The sequence below is a fragment of the Betta splendens genome, chromosome 13 (assembly GCF_900634795.4).
Source record: "Betta splendens chromosome 13, fBetSpl5.4, whole genome shotgun sequence".
NCBI lineage: Eukaryota > Metazoa > Chordata > Actinopteri > Anabantiformes > Osphronemidae > Betta > Betta splendens.
The window spans coordinates 5,143,811-5,160,438 of record NC_040893.2 but is presented as its reverse complement, the minus strand read 5'-3'; the positions used below and the strand labels follow the sequence as shown (position 1 = coordinate 5,160,438).

Sequence of the window (16,628 nt, the reverse complement as noted above, 5' to 3'; positions counted from 1 at the left end):
GTAGTTGTGAGGTCCAGTTAATTGTCAATGTATGGACCAATTCAAGGCAAAATAAAACAATGCACAATCAAATTCAGCCATAAGACACCAATGAGAACTGTTCTGAACAGTTCCCAGTTCACCAAACCATATAATTTACTTGTGTCATTTTTAAGTGATCTGATTAAAGTTGTACAAACATCTACAAGAAGTCATTTTGATAGCACTTTGTTGCCTATTGGCAGTATATATACACACATGGACACAAACATCCTGCCTTTAGTCTCTCCATGGTGGTCTTGCCCTGATCCGAACCATCCTTTCAGCTTTAGTCAACACACACACAGACTCCAATCATGACCTCTCTTGTTTTCAAACTCAAGCTGATGCTCTTCCCTGCCCCATTCTTTGCTTCTTCTCTGATTTATGTATTACAATATTTATCATAAAACTAAGCTCTTGCATGCTTTGCTGCAACATGATTCATTTGTGGGCTCTGTTGGGACTGCACCACTGAGGCATGCCAATATGTCTGGGAAACCAGAAGGTGAAGACTTTGGGATGGAGAGGAAAACGCGATCCAAGAAACGAAGGGGAGCAAAAGTTCACTCGCTGCATTTTTATATGATTACAGGGGAAAAGTAGAAGAAAAAAGATAATACAATTGCAAAAGACAAATGTCTCTATTACCCGTGTGTGTGTGTGTGTGTGTGTGTGTGTGTGTGTGTGTGTGTGTGTGTGTGTGTGTGTGTGTGTGTGTGTGTGTGTGTGTGTGTGTGATCGGGGGGGGGGAACTGGGAGCTCTGGACAGTTTTGTGGCAACACTTAATTTGCTTCTTTTTTTTCACATGCATTAGGCATGGGCACAGCTACAGTGATGTGTTGAACACATCTTGTTGTGTGCTCCACTGGCCAGGAGTTCACCGCGAGGGGAGGGGAAAATTCATTACCCCCAAGATGGAAAACGCTCTTAAAGTAACACATGGACAAAAATGGGGCCGCGTTTCGATGCGTGCGCTGCATTATTTCCCTGACACTATCAATTTGAAACAGATAAACATTTAGCTGCGACGTGGTGAGCCCATAAGTGAAGTGTGTGTTTGGCACGGGCCGCCGCCGTCACAGGACGTGAACGCTGGTGACTTAGTGCTGTTTGGATCAGGAATTTCTTGCGGTTCTTAGTTCACTGCCACCACACTTAGTTGGCTCCCACCGAAGATATAATGGCTGAGAGATTTTTCTGTTGGATGTGGATGAAGAAGCGGAAGGAGAGAGACGGGGCAGCGAGGGAGTGAGCGATAAGAGGAGAACCGGTCGAGGCGGCGGGAGGAAGCAGTCAGTGGAATATAAAGGGGATGAAGAGAATCTGGAAATTGTACTAAAAAGCTAGAGGGAGAGAGAGAGAGAGAGAGTCTGAGGTGGTGTGGGCGAGCGAGTAGGAGAGCAAGAGTGGCTGGCGTTTATGGATTGCAGATGTGGTGCTGTGGGGTTTGGGCAGGGGCCACGCAGCCCGAATCCTGCACTGGCTGGGTGGCACCGGGGTGAGAGGGAGGTCACGGCGCCGCAGCACACAGCCCATAAAACACTGAGAATAGCGGGGAAAGGGGGAAATAGACCGGGCCTCAGATGCGCACGGGCGGCGAGCGGCGCACGCTTTGGGTCCAAACTCACGCATCGTGAGTGCGTGGAGCCGGGTCACGGCTGCAGGTCCAGGAGGAGACGCGTCCTCCAGCCGCGAAAGACCAGCCGCGTGTGTGATTTCCTCCTCTGCAGGAATCAAACCGGCTTCACTGTGTGCGGCTTCAGATGTTCTGATGTGTGTTCCCTGAAGTTCATCCACCCACTTCTACATTCCATGCAAATGCGGAGCGAGGCGGCAGAAGAGGTTCTGTTTTTACTTTCTGCAGCGTCATTAGACAACAGACTGTGTTGTTCTGTAAAGTGATCCTTTCTTTGTTTGTGCCACGTTTCTCAAGCGCACATATTTAAAAATACATAATAGACTCTGTGCTGTACAACGGGCCAAGGTTTGTGACTGACTGCTAATGGCTAAGATGACGCTTATGTTTCTGTGGGCACTTCAAGAAAAACATGAGACAACATGTAATATTTTTCAGAATTGTTAAACGTATTGTGAGGTTTTCCAGACAAATCCTGCTTGAAACACAACCTGGCGCCTGTAACGTGTTCCTTCAGTTGACAGTCAGTCGCTGAGTAGGTGCGGGAAACTGAAGAGCCTGCGGAGCGACGGCATCCAGAGGTCAGACAAGCTGCTTTAAACGCTCCACGTACAGGTGTCAGTCCCCGCGTTGCCTCTAACGCCACGAGCAGCATCTCTGCTCCGTGCTGTTTGTGGAGGTGCTGCCGGACAAGGCTTCAGTATTAGCGCTGCTCTGTTCTGCCCTTCCTTTCCTTTTGTGATGGCCTTCCTTCTCTCCTGTTTCCCCCGTTTCTCCCCCTCAGCCTGGTTCTGACTCCTGGATCCTGGATCCTGGGGCCTGTCCAAGGCGCGTGTCCCTGGGGGAGCCAGAAAGGGAAAAGGGGGCAGCGCAGTGAGGGGGTGCAGAGGTTGGCTCCAAAACCCCAGCTGCAGCTAGAACCCCCCCACCCCCACCCCCCCGTCCTGGCGCATTCCCCAACTCTGCCATTAATCAGAAGCGAAGGGGTATTTTAATGCACGCGTGCTTGTGTGCGCGATGGAGGGAGATGCTGACTGTGTGCGAGGGTGACTGCGCGTGTGTGAGTGTTCATGTGCAGGACTTGGATGGCTCTCTGCTGATGGTATGGAGACCAGAATCTCACAACAAAGCCCGAGAGTTCACCCAGAGAACAAAGGGGGAGTGGGAGGAGGAGGAGGGGGGTGCTTGAAAGATATAAAGCCTGGTGAGCAGATTGAGATTGCCAGTGACTTAAAGGAAGAGGTAGACAGATGAGCTGCAGAAGTTATTTGCATCACAGGATGGAGCCAGTACATCTGACGAGGGCCCAGACTCTCACTGAAATCACTGTGATGGGAGATGTTTGGAGAGAGCGGGACGCGAAGGCCCTCTAGGCAGCAGTCAGCGATCTGACAACTTAACAAATGACATCAGGGTTTCCTTCAAGGTGCACATGGCCTTCCAGCCCCTGATTGTGCAGGTGGGAGTGAATTCTTAAAAAAAAAAAACCAACCTGCTGTGCTCTCGCCCCCCAAGTGGCCTCCCAGAGTGCCTTTTTGCTGACATCACCGCCGAGACCTGGCAAGGCAGCCTCTCTTCTGCTCCACCGTTCCCCTCTCCCTGCTTCCTGCCCTGATGATGTCACGCACACCATATGGTTTTCAGCAGGATCGAGCCGGAAAAGAGATTTTAGCGAGGGGAGAGGAGAAGGAGAGAAAAGGAGGAGGGTCGGAACGGGGGCGCAGAAGACAAAGCCCCCCCCCCCCGTCCATGCCCACGCTGGGACGGGTGTGGCACGACTGAGCCACCGGAACCCTCAGAGGATTCGAGGCCAATCAAAGAATCAAAGTGGATGGTGATGTGATCGAAGGCTCGCTTTCTGCCATCTCTTCACTCTGCTTCTCGCTCAGACTGAGCTAAGAGCAGGCAAACTGCAGAGCTGCAATCCTCCGGTGCCTTCAGCCGTCTGGGCCTGAGAGTTGCACCCGCTGAAAAACACAACCTTTACAGATTCAGGTAGACAAATGTGTTTCAATTTCAAATGTGGTGCAATATTGGAATGTGCCGTGGAGCCAAAAATGTTTGGGGAATAAAATGTGTTTTCATGAGCGTTTTCAAAACCAGAAATCGTTCTGTGTTCATAGCTGCTGCATTAAGGAGAAAAATACGGCTCTGGCTCTAATCATGGCACGATTATCATAGCATGATAATTGGCCGTCACCAGCAGATGGGCGAACTAGAATAGCGAGCGAACGCACACAACGGCGCTGCTCATTTAAATGACACGCCTCGCAGGCCATGCGCTCTAAAGCTGTCGTTAAGCCGCTCATTACAATGAATTAGGGGAGGCCTGTGTGTAAATGTTGAGCCTACCGTTCAATTTCTGGTGGAATCCGACGCTGGATGGGGGTGTGTCTGGTATGGCGGGGCGGCCACAGCCAGCATCTGGAGATATGTGTGGCCGTGTCCGCTGGAATAGAAGCAGGAGAGAGGAGAGGAGAGGGGTGATTGATGGGCGGAGGGCAAGATGGAGGAGGGGAGGGGAGGGGAGGGGAGGGGAGAGGAGAGGAGAGGAGAGGAGAGGAGAGGAGAGGAGAGGAGAGGAGAGGAGAGGAGAGGAGAGGAGAGGAGAGGAGAGGAGAGGAGAGGAGAGGAGAGGAGAGGAGAGGAGAGGAGAGGAGAGGGCCTTGTGTGAGTCATTATGAGGAGTGTGGGACATTACATTCACATGGTCTGTTTCAAGGTGTTTTGGACCGTCCTGTCTAATGTCCAGCTGTATTCGGCCTCAGCCGGCCAGAGATGGAGCAATGACTGCAGGCATTCATCATTCATGAGCTAACCTGAGCCCCCCCCCCCCCCCTGTCATGTCGGTGTCAGCCAAGCTCCTGCATGATATACGTCACACGTGGACGCCGCCAGCGCTCCCACTCGGAGGGACGGTGGGAAAGGTGTGTGATTTAGAGGGTGAGGGGCCGCTGGGGGGCGGAGCCCCTCACGAGGCCTTATCTGCGGCCTCGCGTCCTCGCCCGGCGTCGGCCTCCGGGCAGGCGGCCTGCACTCGGGCCGAGTCCTCGCTTCCAGATCGGAGGCGTTTCCAGTTCATTAGAAGTTCAGCGTTTCAGGTTTGCCGCGCGCCAGATTACGGTATGTTAAATTGTGTTTGGACAGACCGGAGTGAAACGTCCAGCCGCGGGCCTCTGGGGGCTGATTGATTAGAGAGATAAGAGTCCGTCTGGGAAGACAGCAGCTACAGCCAGAGACACACAAAGAAACAGAAATTAGGCAACTTCAGTGTCACACTGGAGGTCACATGGACGCTGATATCAAACTCCTGTTTGTTTTAAATCAGTTAACATATCAGTGGGTCTGGTCCTCATGAGGAGAACAAGCCGCCACGCATGGCTGCACTCCCTCATTACTTATTATTGTGGCGATCCACTGTGGCCTGAGTATTGGTCTTTTATTGATTATGATGATTTTATAGTTTACTGTTTACATTCTGGCTTCGACCCGCGGCCCCTGGGAGGCCAGAAAGGCTTGGGAAGTAATGCTGTTTCAGTAAACAGTCCAATTTCTTTGCTGATGCACTTAAGCAACATGTTAGGTCGTTTACAAGCGATGGGAGAAATGATCACGTCCTTATTTTATGATGCGGCCATTTAGAAGTGAAATGTGTATTCAAATTGTTACATTAAGAAAAAATACAACGTACGCAGAACGCTTCACTTGAACATTAATAAACATGATATTATTGGAATCTAAACACCAATGCATTACCAACATAATGACTTTAATCATAACAAATGACTGGTGGATTTTATGTGCACACTTTATATCCTCGATTGCAGTTTTACCTGACTTATTGCTTTGCATCCTGCTGGGTTTTATAATAATAGTAGGAAGTAAAGTATGAATACATTAAACAAGTATATGTGCAGTTATTGCCAATAAAATGTATATAATTATTGGTCTATAATCACTTATGCATGTAAACCAGTTTATGAATATTTGAGACGCAAGTGATACATCTGAAAACAGCAAACTAAAGTTTTGTAAAGCAAAAAAAGGAAAAAATCGAGTCCAATAAAAGAAAAGCAGCACTGTGTGCTTCCTTTGGTGGAAACAACTATTTTGGAGCATGAATTGAAACATGCTGTCACATCCTCGACAGAGAAGGCGTCTATTCTGGTGCGACGCGCTACCTGCCTCTGTCTGCCAGGTCATCATCAGTTCATCGGAGAACGTGGAAGTGAGAGACAATACCTTCCTCCACGCCACCGCGCTGTCACTGGAGGTGGCCGCGGGCGCTCCAGTCACACCAGCACCTTGAACTGGGACGATGACAGGAGGGAGAGCGGCCAAGTCAGCTGCTTTAGTGATCAAAACAAACGGGAGCGGCCCTCGGCCTGGCTGCTGCTTTCACCGCGACGCAGACGGCCCGTTGGTGAAAACTCGATGCGCCGAGGCTGATCAAACCACTCTGGGCCTGGGAAATAAAGAAGGTTAAATATAAGTTACAACCAGTCTCACTCCTGACCTGTGTCAACGTGCAGATTTGGCATTTTTGGAGCTGGATACTTCAGAACCTCTCTAGTTTTTATGTCATATTTAGGTTATTACAAGGCAAGTATTGTCCACAGAAGGAATGTGGACAAACTAACACCTATATACTACTAATAATAACTTGTTATTAGTGTCATTCAAGTATTTTTAGTTTTTCGTCTGTTCTACCTTTCAGGCAAATGTCATGTTATTTATTTGCCAAACTTAGTTTTTGAAATTGGCTGTCAAGATTAAGTCCTAACACTGAACACCCTAAACTCCCAAGCAGAGTGTAATGCCAGCCAGACCATAATAGTTACGGCTGATTAAAGTGGTACCCATGACCAGTAATTATAATCCAATAATATCATATCTAAACGAGTCCGTGTTATGAGCACGTAGGTAATTTTACTAACATAGCTCTGGTTTTCCACTTCAGGGACCAGATGCATGTGAACGAAATTTAATAAACATAAAAATATTGTTTATTGTTAATGTGCCAGTTTGTTGTCTTGCTTTTAACCCCATTGCTACTTTTAATTAAGTGAATATATGCCAGTGCACGTTTTATTGTGAACATGAAGCTTTGTCACCAAACGTTTCATGGCCTGTCTCGGTTCTTTGCGCAGGTTCTGTTTAGGTTTCGTTAATTCATTGAGAAACCTAATTAGTTCGCACAATTTCCCAGTGTTCTCCCACATCACACGGTCACAGCTTCCACGGTCACGGAGCCGCAGGTCCTCCCCGTTTAGGCCAGTGGGACTCGCGACCGTGTGGTGTCGCTGTGCGCGTAAAGTCTCCGCCGGCAGGTTTTACGGTCCGACCGGACCCCAACGCGGGCTCAAGTGTGAGTGCTGTTAACACGTGAGAAATTCAGTGTGTGGAAGCGGGCGAAAAGAAGAGACAACCCGGGAGACGGGCACAGTAAGGGAAGAGGACGCGGGCGGTGCAAATTTACGCGGAAGACGCAAGACAGAAGGAGAGAGAGAGACAGAGAGACGGAGCTGGACTCGGGGAGAGACTGCGGAACTTAATGAGGGAATGCCGCAGAGGAGAGAACGCCAGACATGAGTCCGAGGTAAGATCACGGTCCGGCAGAGAGACAGAGGTCCATCCACGAAGCCGGACGAACCCACGCCGCGGCGGGATGAGCCGCTTTTGGAGGACTGACACTGACGCGTATCCTCAAACATGAGAGCGGTTTCTAGACTCCTTTCGTTTTGGGCCGCTCTCACGTGTAGTTTGTTCTCAGATAAACTGAGCATCTTAATCACTTGGGCCTGTTAATACATTTATAGTAACTTAAACACACATGAGACTTCTTGCTTTTTAGTTTCCGGATGTTTTATATTTTTAAAATAGTTTAGCTTTAAACAAGAGATAATAACGAGACATATAAGAAATAAGACAATTTAACAAAATTTAACGGAACTAACACTGAAAACATAAAATAAAAATATTAATCCTTTAATTCACTAGCTAATAAAGAAGAGGGTAAAATTGTCGTTTCAGTAACAGTGTCTGCGTTTGCGATACAACACAGCTGCGTTTGTGAATTATCATAATAATATTATGACATAAATCACCTCAGGGGCAAATGTGTTGTAACAGGCGGGTATTTTTGAAATGTAACCACACAAAGGTCCAAGTTGCCACTTTTTTTAAGGAGCATTCATTTAGAGTTTGTAATATTGCAGTCGTCCAGGTGAGGGGTTGTAGCGTTTATTGCACAGCAGGTGTTTTACCTCCTCGGAGAGAGCGAGAGAGGGGAAGAGAGAGAGGGGAGGCAGGCGGGGAGGGGGAAATGTGAGAAGGGGGAGAGAAGGGGGGAACGGGGCGTTTTGAAGTGTTTAAAGTGGTTCATCGAATCTCCCTTTAGTTTCCACTTAGCTAATTGTTCTCTCTAAGTGAAGCTAAAGGGCCTACGTATCTTCTTAGGGGGAGGTCTGCAGAGAAGGACAAAGAAACCGTCACTGAGCAGCTTTATTGGCTTTACTGAGTTAGAAACGCTCAACTGTAAACAGATTTTCGAAATGACTCAAAAGACGCAAACAGGAACCGTGGCGCAAATCAAATTTCTATTTATTATTGTGGTATATGGAGGCGTTTAAGGTCGTTTGTTCCCTACCAGTCTTCCCCAAAGCCGCAGGTCTGAGAAATACGTGGTGCATATGTAGCTACGTATACAACCGCCGCCTGTCTCTTTAAGACGATGTGTTGAGAAGTTCAAGTCAGGGTCACTTGAAGTTCCTGCCCTCGCTGTTACCTTTTAGTTTTATTATAGACTGACATCACACGGGGCGCTAAAACACTTAAGGCGCATAGAGGCTCCATTATCATCCCGGTGCGCCTTATTGCACCGATTCAAAAATAGCTAAGGAAATTGCTAGAAAAAAATTAGGAAACTGATGTTGGTCCGAGCACGTATTTTTTTTTTTACAGGAGGAGACGAGAAAGAGGGCAGAGGAGGGGCAGAAAGACAGAAAAAGAAGGTGGGGGAGAGAGGAAAGTGGGTGGGAGGACGGACCTAAGGAGCGACAAGAAATTCATATCAATTAATAATCGTAAAAAAAGAGCTGGCAGACGTGTTCGGAAAACTGGCACGGGTTTTGGAGGCTGGCAGTTCAAAGCTGAAACGTCAGATATGACTCCTAGATTCTGCCGAGATGATCATTAAGGGAGACTTAGATCGGATGGCAGAAGACATCGGGCATGCAGGTAAGAGCTGACGCGCGGTCACGCATCCAAGCAAGACCGCGGGCAGCGATGACACGTCGGGCTTCTCGTTCGTCCGACGGCGCGTTGCCTGCTGTCAAGAAGGTTTCTTTTTGTAAGCGCGTCGCGGCAGAGTTTTCCTCGCGGTGCTGCCGTTCGCCCCGCGTTTCTATTCAGGGGACGGACCCACAATTTGGAAAACGACGAGCGGCGGCGCTTATTTTTTACCGTTTGTTTTGAGTGGGTGTCAAACATTAGACCATGTGTGCAGCGGTGATTTTAGTTGTAAAACTCCACGCCGCCACTTATTTAAAACGACTCCACGAATTTACGTTTGCGCAGAGATGCGCAGAAATAATCAGCGAAAACGATTTAAAAATACAAAGCGCAAGCACAATTTCATCTGATTTCATTCGGACATATCCCTTTTAACATGTTCCAGTTTTAGTGGGGATATTTGCATTTTTGTTAATTATATAAATGTCTGTGTTGAGTTTTGTCGTTTTAAAACTCTAATTTGAAAGTAGCAAAATACAGATAGATACTTTATTGATCCCACTGGGGAACGTTGGCTTCTGTTACAGGCTTGTTCTGTAATAATATTCCTGTAATAGAATTAAGAGCATAGTTGCTGCAAAATCATAAAATTGTGCCACGGTTTGTCACCGCTGTGTTCACGTAATAAAGGAAAAATAGAACAGGACTGGTTTGTGGAGATTTTTAATAATCATTCAGAATTTTCTGCGTCACGGTATGAAGCTGTATTAAAGAGATGCGCCCGGGAGCCGCTGACAGGTCTGAAGACGCGGAGAGCCGCTATAAGAAACAGCTGTGTGATGGAAGGGCGGTGGGCTCAGAGCGCTCTCCCTCTGCAGGAGACTCAGGGCTGCGTGTGGCACAGATATAGAGACGCACTGTGAACGCATCGGGACCCACGGACCCACTCGTGATTCGGTTTTACATGCGTAAAGCGTGGACAAGAGGCGTAAAACGGATTAGAGGAGATCAGAGACGCGGGACAGGCCCTTCAGGCGACGCTCGGAGTCTGCGCTTCGCTCCCAACTTAGCGCTTCGCTTGCGAAACGCGAAGTTCGCCAGTTAATAAACAGGCCCCACTGTGACACCGTTAAAAAAATCAAATGCAATTTTCCATTAAACACCCAAGAGGAATAACTCTAATGCGAATAAGACACGTTACAATCCACCAGCCTGATAAACACACGCAGCATCACATGCTGTTAAAATGATTCTATTAAGATTTTAAAGATGCGCGTTGGACCGCGGGCACTTTATCAATATGATCTTGTTTTAGATGCGCAACTTCAGCATTCAAACAGGAAACTTACGCCTCCCCGATCTCTGCTGACCTGACGAAAACTCAGCTCCTTCACCTAATGTGTGCGCTCCGTCGTGCACATTTCTCTCTGCCTTTAATGTAAACTCACGCTGTGCTATTTCACGCACGTGACACGCGCATCTCCCCAGCGAGAGTCACAAAGATGACATAAAAATTCATTTGCTGCCTTTAATGTGATGTAAAAGTACGTTGCAGCATCTCCGGGCTAATTTACGCTGACTTCGTGCTGCAGCGTCGCCTCATAAATTGAACAGAACGCATGTACGAAAACGATCAAATGGGCTCTAAAATAAACGAAGCCCAACGAACATGGGCCGCAAAGTGAAATGTAAAAAAAATAAAATAAAATGTCAGCTTAGGGTTTGAAGTAGATGGTTGGAGTGTTTATGCAAGTATGAAGTTTAGTCTCTACCCAAATCCACAAACGCAACAAAACAGACAAAACTCAGGGATGGTTAATATTAATCTCATGCATCTCATATAAATGGGCGCCATTGCTGTAAACTATCTGTAAAGCATCAGCGTTTCCTGCATGTTGAAAGATGAGGGGTCATAGATGAAAACAGCCCTGCATCAGACCAGGAGTCAGGTAAACTTAGGTGACCCGTGCAAAATATAAATTTAAGCTCTGTGTCACGTACAGTTCCAAATAGGAGGTTTGTTGTGCTTTCTGATGCCGTCCCACAGAGTGAAGGGTGTCTATATGTACTTGATGTTATTTAATGTTTGACTCTGGTTCTAAACTTGTCATGGTTCTAACAGAGCAGACCCTTGAGGAGGTCGACTCTGATAACCGCAAGGGGGGAAGGATTCTCATAGTTGGTGGGAAAGTAACACCTAAAGTTGACAGCTGTTACCACATGTTGTTACCAAATATAGTTTGTTGCAGCCTGTCTGTAGGGCCTTCGCAGGTGCGTAGAAATCTTGAGAAACATTCTGCAAAAGGACGCAGCAAATGTAGATTTGAATGTCTTAACCCGTAGAATCGTCCTGAACGAGGGTGTCGGCGATATTGTTTTCTGCTGTTGCCCTGTTTGTGTGTAATGCAGCCCTGTTAGAGCGCGTGCAGATGACGACGTGCATGTGTGTGTGTGCGTGCGTGCGTGCTCGAGAGCCCAACGTGTCACCGTGCGTCCCTCATTCACCAGCAAACAGTCAGCTCAGCGAGCGTTCATGCAGAGGACCTGCAGACGTTCACCCAGTTATGGAAAATACTTGGCCTGCTCCTCATATCGCACTTGTTTCTAAACATGTTTGATGTGACCGACACTGAAATTTATAGTAAAATACGAGCATTAAGGAATCAGAGCCAGACACAAACCAGAAGTGGAAACACTTTAGTTGACAACTGGGGGACATGATGGAGTGTAAACGTAGCATAAACCTTCCATATCTGCCTTTTGAGTCAGAGTCTTTTTTTTTTATTTTCACTGTTTGAGAAGAAAATGCTAATTATAAGTCATACACAAGTGGGGCAGGACCTTTCAAAATAAAATAATATAAATATTGTATTTAACAGACATATTTAACTTTAAATTTATAGATGAGTTTCACATACTCTGAATTTTCCACTTCATCAATCATGACATTTCCCTTTTTTAGGCCAAATGCTGAAGATGCATTTACAGACATACACTGCTAGAATGTACCATGGACTGACCCCACGTTAAGCCTGGCGAACAATAGACGACGTATGCGATTTAGTTCAGAATTCCATTGTATCATTTTTTTTAAATAAAAATTCCTACTTCCCCATTCTCATGCTGAGCGTGGACACTGAATGGAATAAACAAGAAGTGAATGAGCTGGTGTCAGGAAGGCCGCGATCAGACGGATGACATGATATTTATTTAGATGCTTGTTTCCCATCAGTGAGACCAAACCCCTCAGGGACAGTTTGAGACGTTTAATCTCATAAGTAAACTATCCTCAGATGCCACTGATTGAACAATACATGGTGGTTCATGTATGCAGCTGATGTGGTTTATTTTAGGGTTGATGGAACAATTAGTGTTGATGTTTGAGTGTGTGTGCGCGTGTGTGTGTATCAGAACTCCACAGAATCGTAGAACCACGTAGCCCTGAGCTCCATCCAGGCTGCTCAGTGTTCCTTATAAGACTGGGCAGAGTGGGAGCCGAGAAGCCAATCTTTTTTTGGATGTGTCCTTATACCTGCTGTTCATCATATACTTGTGAAACATTCATCCCTGGCTTTGTTTAAAAACTCTGTACGCCACTTCTGGAAGACTTTATCAGGAAGCCAGCAGTTACAAAAGATAGATGTGTGGCTCTCTGACTTTAGCCCGTTCTCTCCCTTCGCTCGCTGCAGAGGAAGTGAAGGCGTAGACTTGAATTTCTGATAATGAGAAAACCATTGCAGCCGCTCACCTTTGAGCAAAAGTTCACTTTTACAGCGTGGCCTCCATGTGCACTTTCCATGCAGCAGTTCTCCTTTCTGCGAAATGTTGAATGGAAAACTGAAGGACATCTATAAATTACATATAATTATGCTTATTTAAAATGTGATATTTAGACTCAAAATTTGTGTCTAAATATAAAGATGTTTGAATGTTCAGAAATGTATCATATAATAATATTTATATAAATCATATAAATGTATGATTTTATTTTACTTTTTAAGCACTTAAACTAATCATAAATCATGACTTTTCACAGATTCCCTTTACAAAACCGATAAACAGTAATCACTGTGGTGTAGACAGTTGCACAACGACTGTGTTACTGAACGCCCGACTGCTGCATGACTTTTTAAGGCTGTCTGTTGTTGCAGGTGGCGGACTGAAGACGATGCTGGATGCCATGGAAGTGCCAAGTCATGCTAGGGATCTCCTCCTGCAGCTCAATAGCCAGCGCACCAAGGGCTTCCTCTGCGATGTTATCATTGTGGTTCAGAACGCCCTCTTCAGAGCTCACAAGAACATTCTGGCTGCCAGCAGCCTCTACTTGAAGTCGTTGGTGGTCCATGACAATCTCATCAACCTTGACCATGAGATGGTGAGCCCAGGGGTCTTCAGGGTGATTCTGGACTACATCTACACCGGCCGCCTTAGCGAGGGAGACCCCACCTCTCCCACTGAACCCAATCTAGCTGCCGTCTTGGCAGCAGCCAGCTACCTTCAGTTGCTTGACTTAGTGGCGTTGTGCAAAAAGAAGCTGAAAAGAAATGGCAAGTACCCAGCGCGCACAGGTCCCACTTTTTTACCCTACCCAAAGATGGGGCCCAATAGTTTGGGTCCGGGGAATGGCAGCAGGTATAGGATTTCCACTCCTGTCATTCAACCCTGCCCTCCAGGAGGAATTTTAAATAGCCACCAACCCCGAGTGACGCCACTAGAGGAGCTAGTTCCCCATCGAATGGCCATCCACACTGGGGAGCTGTATGCTCCCTCCTCCACCCAGGGCCCCCCGATATTTCCCTCTCTGCCACCACCTCTGCCTGCCCAACTGGGTCGCTCAGCCCACCCCGAGAGAAACTGCTCCCCCAACTATGGCCTTGACCTCTCCAAGAAAAGCCCCAACTCGCATTCTCAGCTTCCACCCTCTCAGTCCCACCTGGTGAACGCTCACAATGAAGAGGAGCGAGACGGGACTCTGAGCAGCCGTACGAGTCCCATGCAGGAGTCCAATGGAAGGACTTTCCCCTCAGAAAAAATGGAGTCCACCGATCAAGGAAACTCCCTAACTCCTCCACCTTTCTCACATCTCAACCAGCCTCTCGGCCCCCACCTCCCCCATCTGCACCGCTCAGGCTCCCAGGGTACAGAACGCTACCCTTGCCCCCCCAGCCCAGACACCCCTACAGATGGGGTAGACGCAAGCAACATCTACCGCTGGGTGAAACACGAACCGATATCGTACACAGCTGAAGACGATGAAGAGGATGAGGATGAGGAGGAGGGGGGTGAAAACGGAGAGCAGCATCACAATCATCACAAGGCCGGGGAGGAAAGCGAAGGCGTAGATGACAAGAGCGGGTCGGGCACGGAGGAGACAGGCAGCAGCGAAGGCCGCCCGTCCCCGACCGGACCAATGGGGAGGTTTCACCTGCCGTATGAGCCAGAGAGCTTCGGGGACAATCTGTACGTCTGCATTCCCTGTGACAAAGGCTTCCCGAGCTCCGAGCAGCTGAACGCACACGTGGAGACGCACACAGAGGAGGAGCTGTACGGCGGAGAGATGGGAAACAGCAATAACAGCAACAGCAAAAACAACAGCACCAATACAAACGGTTACAGCAGCTTGACCAGCCTGTCCCACCTGGAGACCAAGTCGGGCCAGGGCCTGGGCTCCGGAGGCATTGGCGAGATGATCCGACCCTACCGCTGCTCCACCTGCGACAAGTCCTACAAGGACCCGGCCACCCTGCGCCAGCATGAGAAGACCCACTGGCTGACGCGGCCGTACCCCTGCAGCATCTGCGGCAAGAAGTTCACGCAGCGCGGCACCATGACGCGCCACATGCGCAGCCACCTGGGCCTCAAGCCCTTCGCCTGCGACTCCTGCGGCATGCGCTTCACCCGCCAGTACCGCCTCACGGAGCACATGCGCATCCATTCCGGGGAGAAGCCCTACGAGTGTCAGGTGTGCGGGGGAAAGTTCGCCCAACAGCGCAATCTCATCAGCCACATGAAGATGCACAACAGCAGCGGGACCGCGGGGGGCCTGAGCGCGGACGGAAAGCTAAAGCTGGACTTCGCAGAGGGCATCTATCCCCTCAGCAAATATGCAGCGGAGCACCTGGGGCTCAAGCAGGAGAAGGCCAACGATCTCCTCATCCAAGCCCAGCAGCAACTGGTAGCCGACAAGGTCATGGAGAGCCTCTACCCACTGTCCAAACTGGCCTCAGAGCACCTGGGCATCCCTCACAGCAAGATAGACGTCCTGGGCCAACCCTTGCCGCCGCCCCCACAAGCCCTGTCTGACGCCCGCACCATCGACCGCTACTCCCCCAGCTAAAGCACACCAGCTGTAGGAATGGCGACCAACAGTAGGTGTTTGAGCACACACACAACTTGCAGTATTCTGAAGCCAGCCACCTCAACGCAGTATCTCCTCTGCACCTCAGACTCAGGCCAAAAGGAAGTGGTCTGCCAATGCACACCCAGATGTGCGGACTGTAAGTGCCTTCTTATACATGTAATGTATCGATGCTTCCTCCTCCACACGGGGGACCTGTGCTATTCAGTGACCAAGAGACACTCGGACTCGCTCAGAAATGTACAGTGTTTATGTACAAGTGTATGCAAAGAAACAGCGTAGAAGAAATTCCAGCCATTGAGCCAAAGTGACAAATTGAAAACCAAAATGAAATAGTTTTTATTTATTTTTGTATCATAGTGAAACCCAAAGAGAAACTGTTGCAATCTAACCCCAAACCTGTGTACTAAAACCTGTAAAAGCACAAGATTCAGGGTTTGGGTCCAGCCCTGAGTGGAACCTTTGCCAAAATGATCACTTCTGGACTTTAAAGTATTCGGATTTTTTTTCCTTTTCTTTATTTTTAAAAATGTTCATTTTTGGGGTACTGGACAATTCATGTATCTCACCCTCCAGCGTCTTCCGATTATGTTCCCACTTCTCGAGTTCCAAAAGGAAATGACTGAGCGATAAAAGCAATTGCTTCAGCATTTCGGTAAAGTCTGCTCTGCTTCATTTTCCTTTTTAAACCCACTCCCACACATATTTGTTGTGGATGAAGGCTCATGCTAAGTGACAGTAATGGTAGCTTAATGAGGCCGGCACTCAGCCTGTAACCCTTGTTGAGCTAAAACTTCCTTCGCATTTTTCACCCTTTAGCTTTCGCTTGTTATTGAGTTATTGAGACGCGGCGAGCACAGCCCTGTGATCTCATAACTGGGACATGATTGCGCATACCCAACTGATGACACACTAATCCCCCCCCCCCCCCCCCCCCCCCCCCCCCCCCCCCCCCCCCCCACCCCCCCCCCGCTCATGATGAGTGCAGCTTCATCTCGTGGTGTAAACGAAGCATGGGTGTTGCCTCAGACTCTGTGTGTAATATTTACATCCACAGCTGAAGGGACCGGGTCAGAATTAATGACACAGGAATCTGTCATTTGGGGTGATTGCTCCATTCACAGCCGGCTGATGACTCACGCCGTGGCGCTGGAGGCCGCTCCGCTGTCCGACCTTTCCATTGACCTTACTCCCATCTAGCCGCTCGTCTGGGAGCCCGGCTACTGTTGACAGGCCCGCGCGAGCGAGCGCTGTTCTCAGCCCCGCTGCCTTGAAAGAGCGCAGTGCGCCGCGCGCTCGTGCGTCCGGCCGCTAATCTGTCAGCGATATGAACATGGGAAGGCGCTCGCAGGTCCTCTCCTGCGGGCCGGCGGGCGCAC

The 16,628-nt window shown here is 48.5% G+C and overlaps 1 protein-coding gene across 2 annotated transcripts; it reads left to right on the top strand.

The window, feature by feature from the left end:
- Positions 1-7,000: 7,000 nt before the first annotated feature.
- Positions 7,001-16,173, top strand: hic1 (hypermethylated in cancer 1). 2 transcript variants are annotated; one of them, XM_029172101.3, is made up of 2 exons: positions 7,001-7,257; positions 13,043-16,173. In XM_029172101.3, the coding sequence occupies exon 2, from the start codon at positions 13,060-13,062 to the stop codon at positions 15,226-15,228; it is 2,169 nt and encodes a 722-aa protein (XP_029027934.1). In that variant the 5' UTR covers positions 7,001-7,257; positions 13,043-13,059; the 3' UTR covers positions 15,229-16,173. The 2 variants fall into 2 exon arrangements, with proteins under 2 accessions (XP_029027934.1, XP_029027933.1); XM_029172100.3 differs by lacking the exon at positions 7,001-7,257 and adding an exon at positions 8,092-8,897.
- The last annotated feature ends 455 nt before the right edge of the window (positions 16,174-16,628 follow it).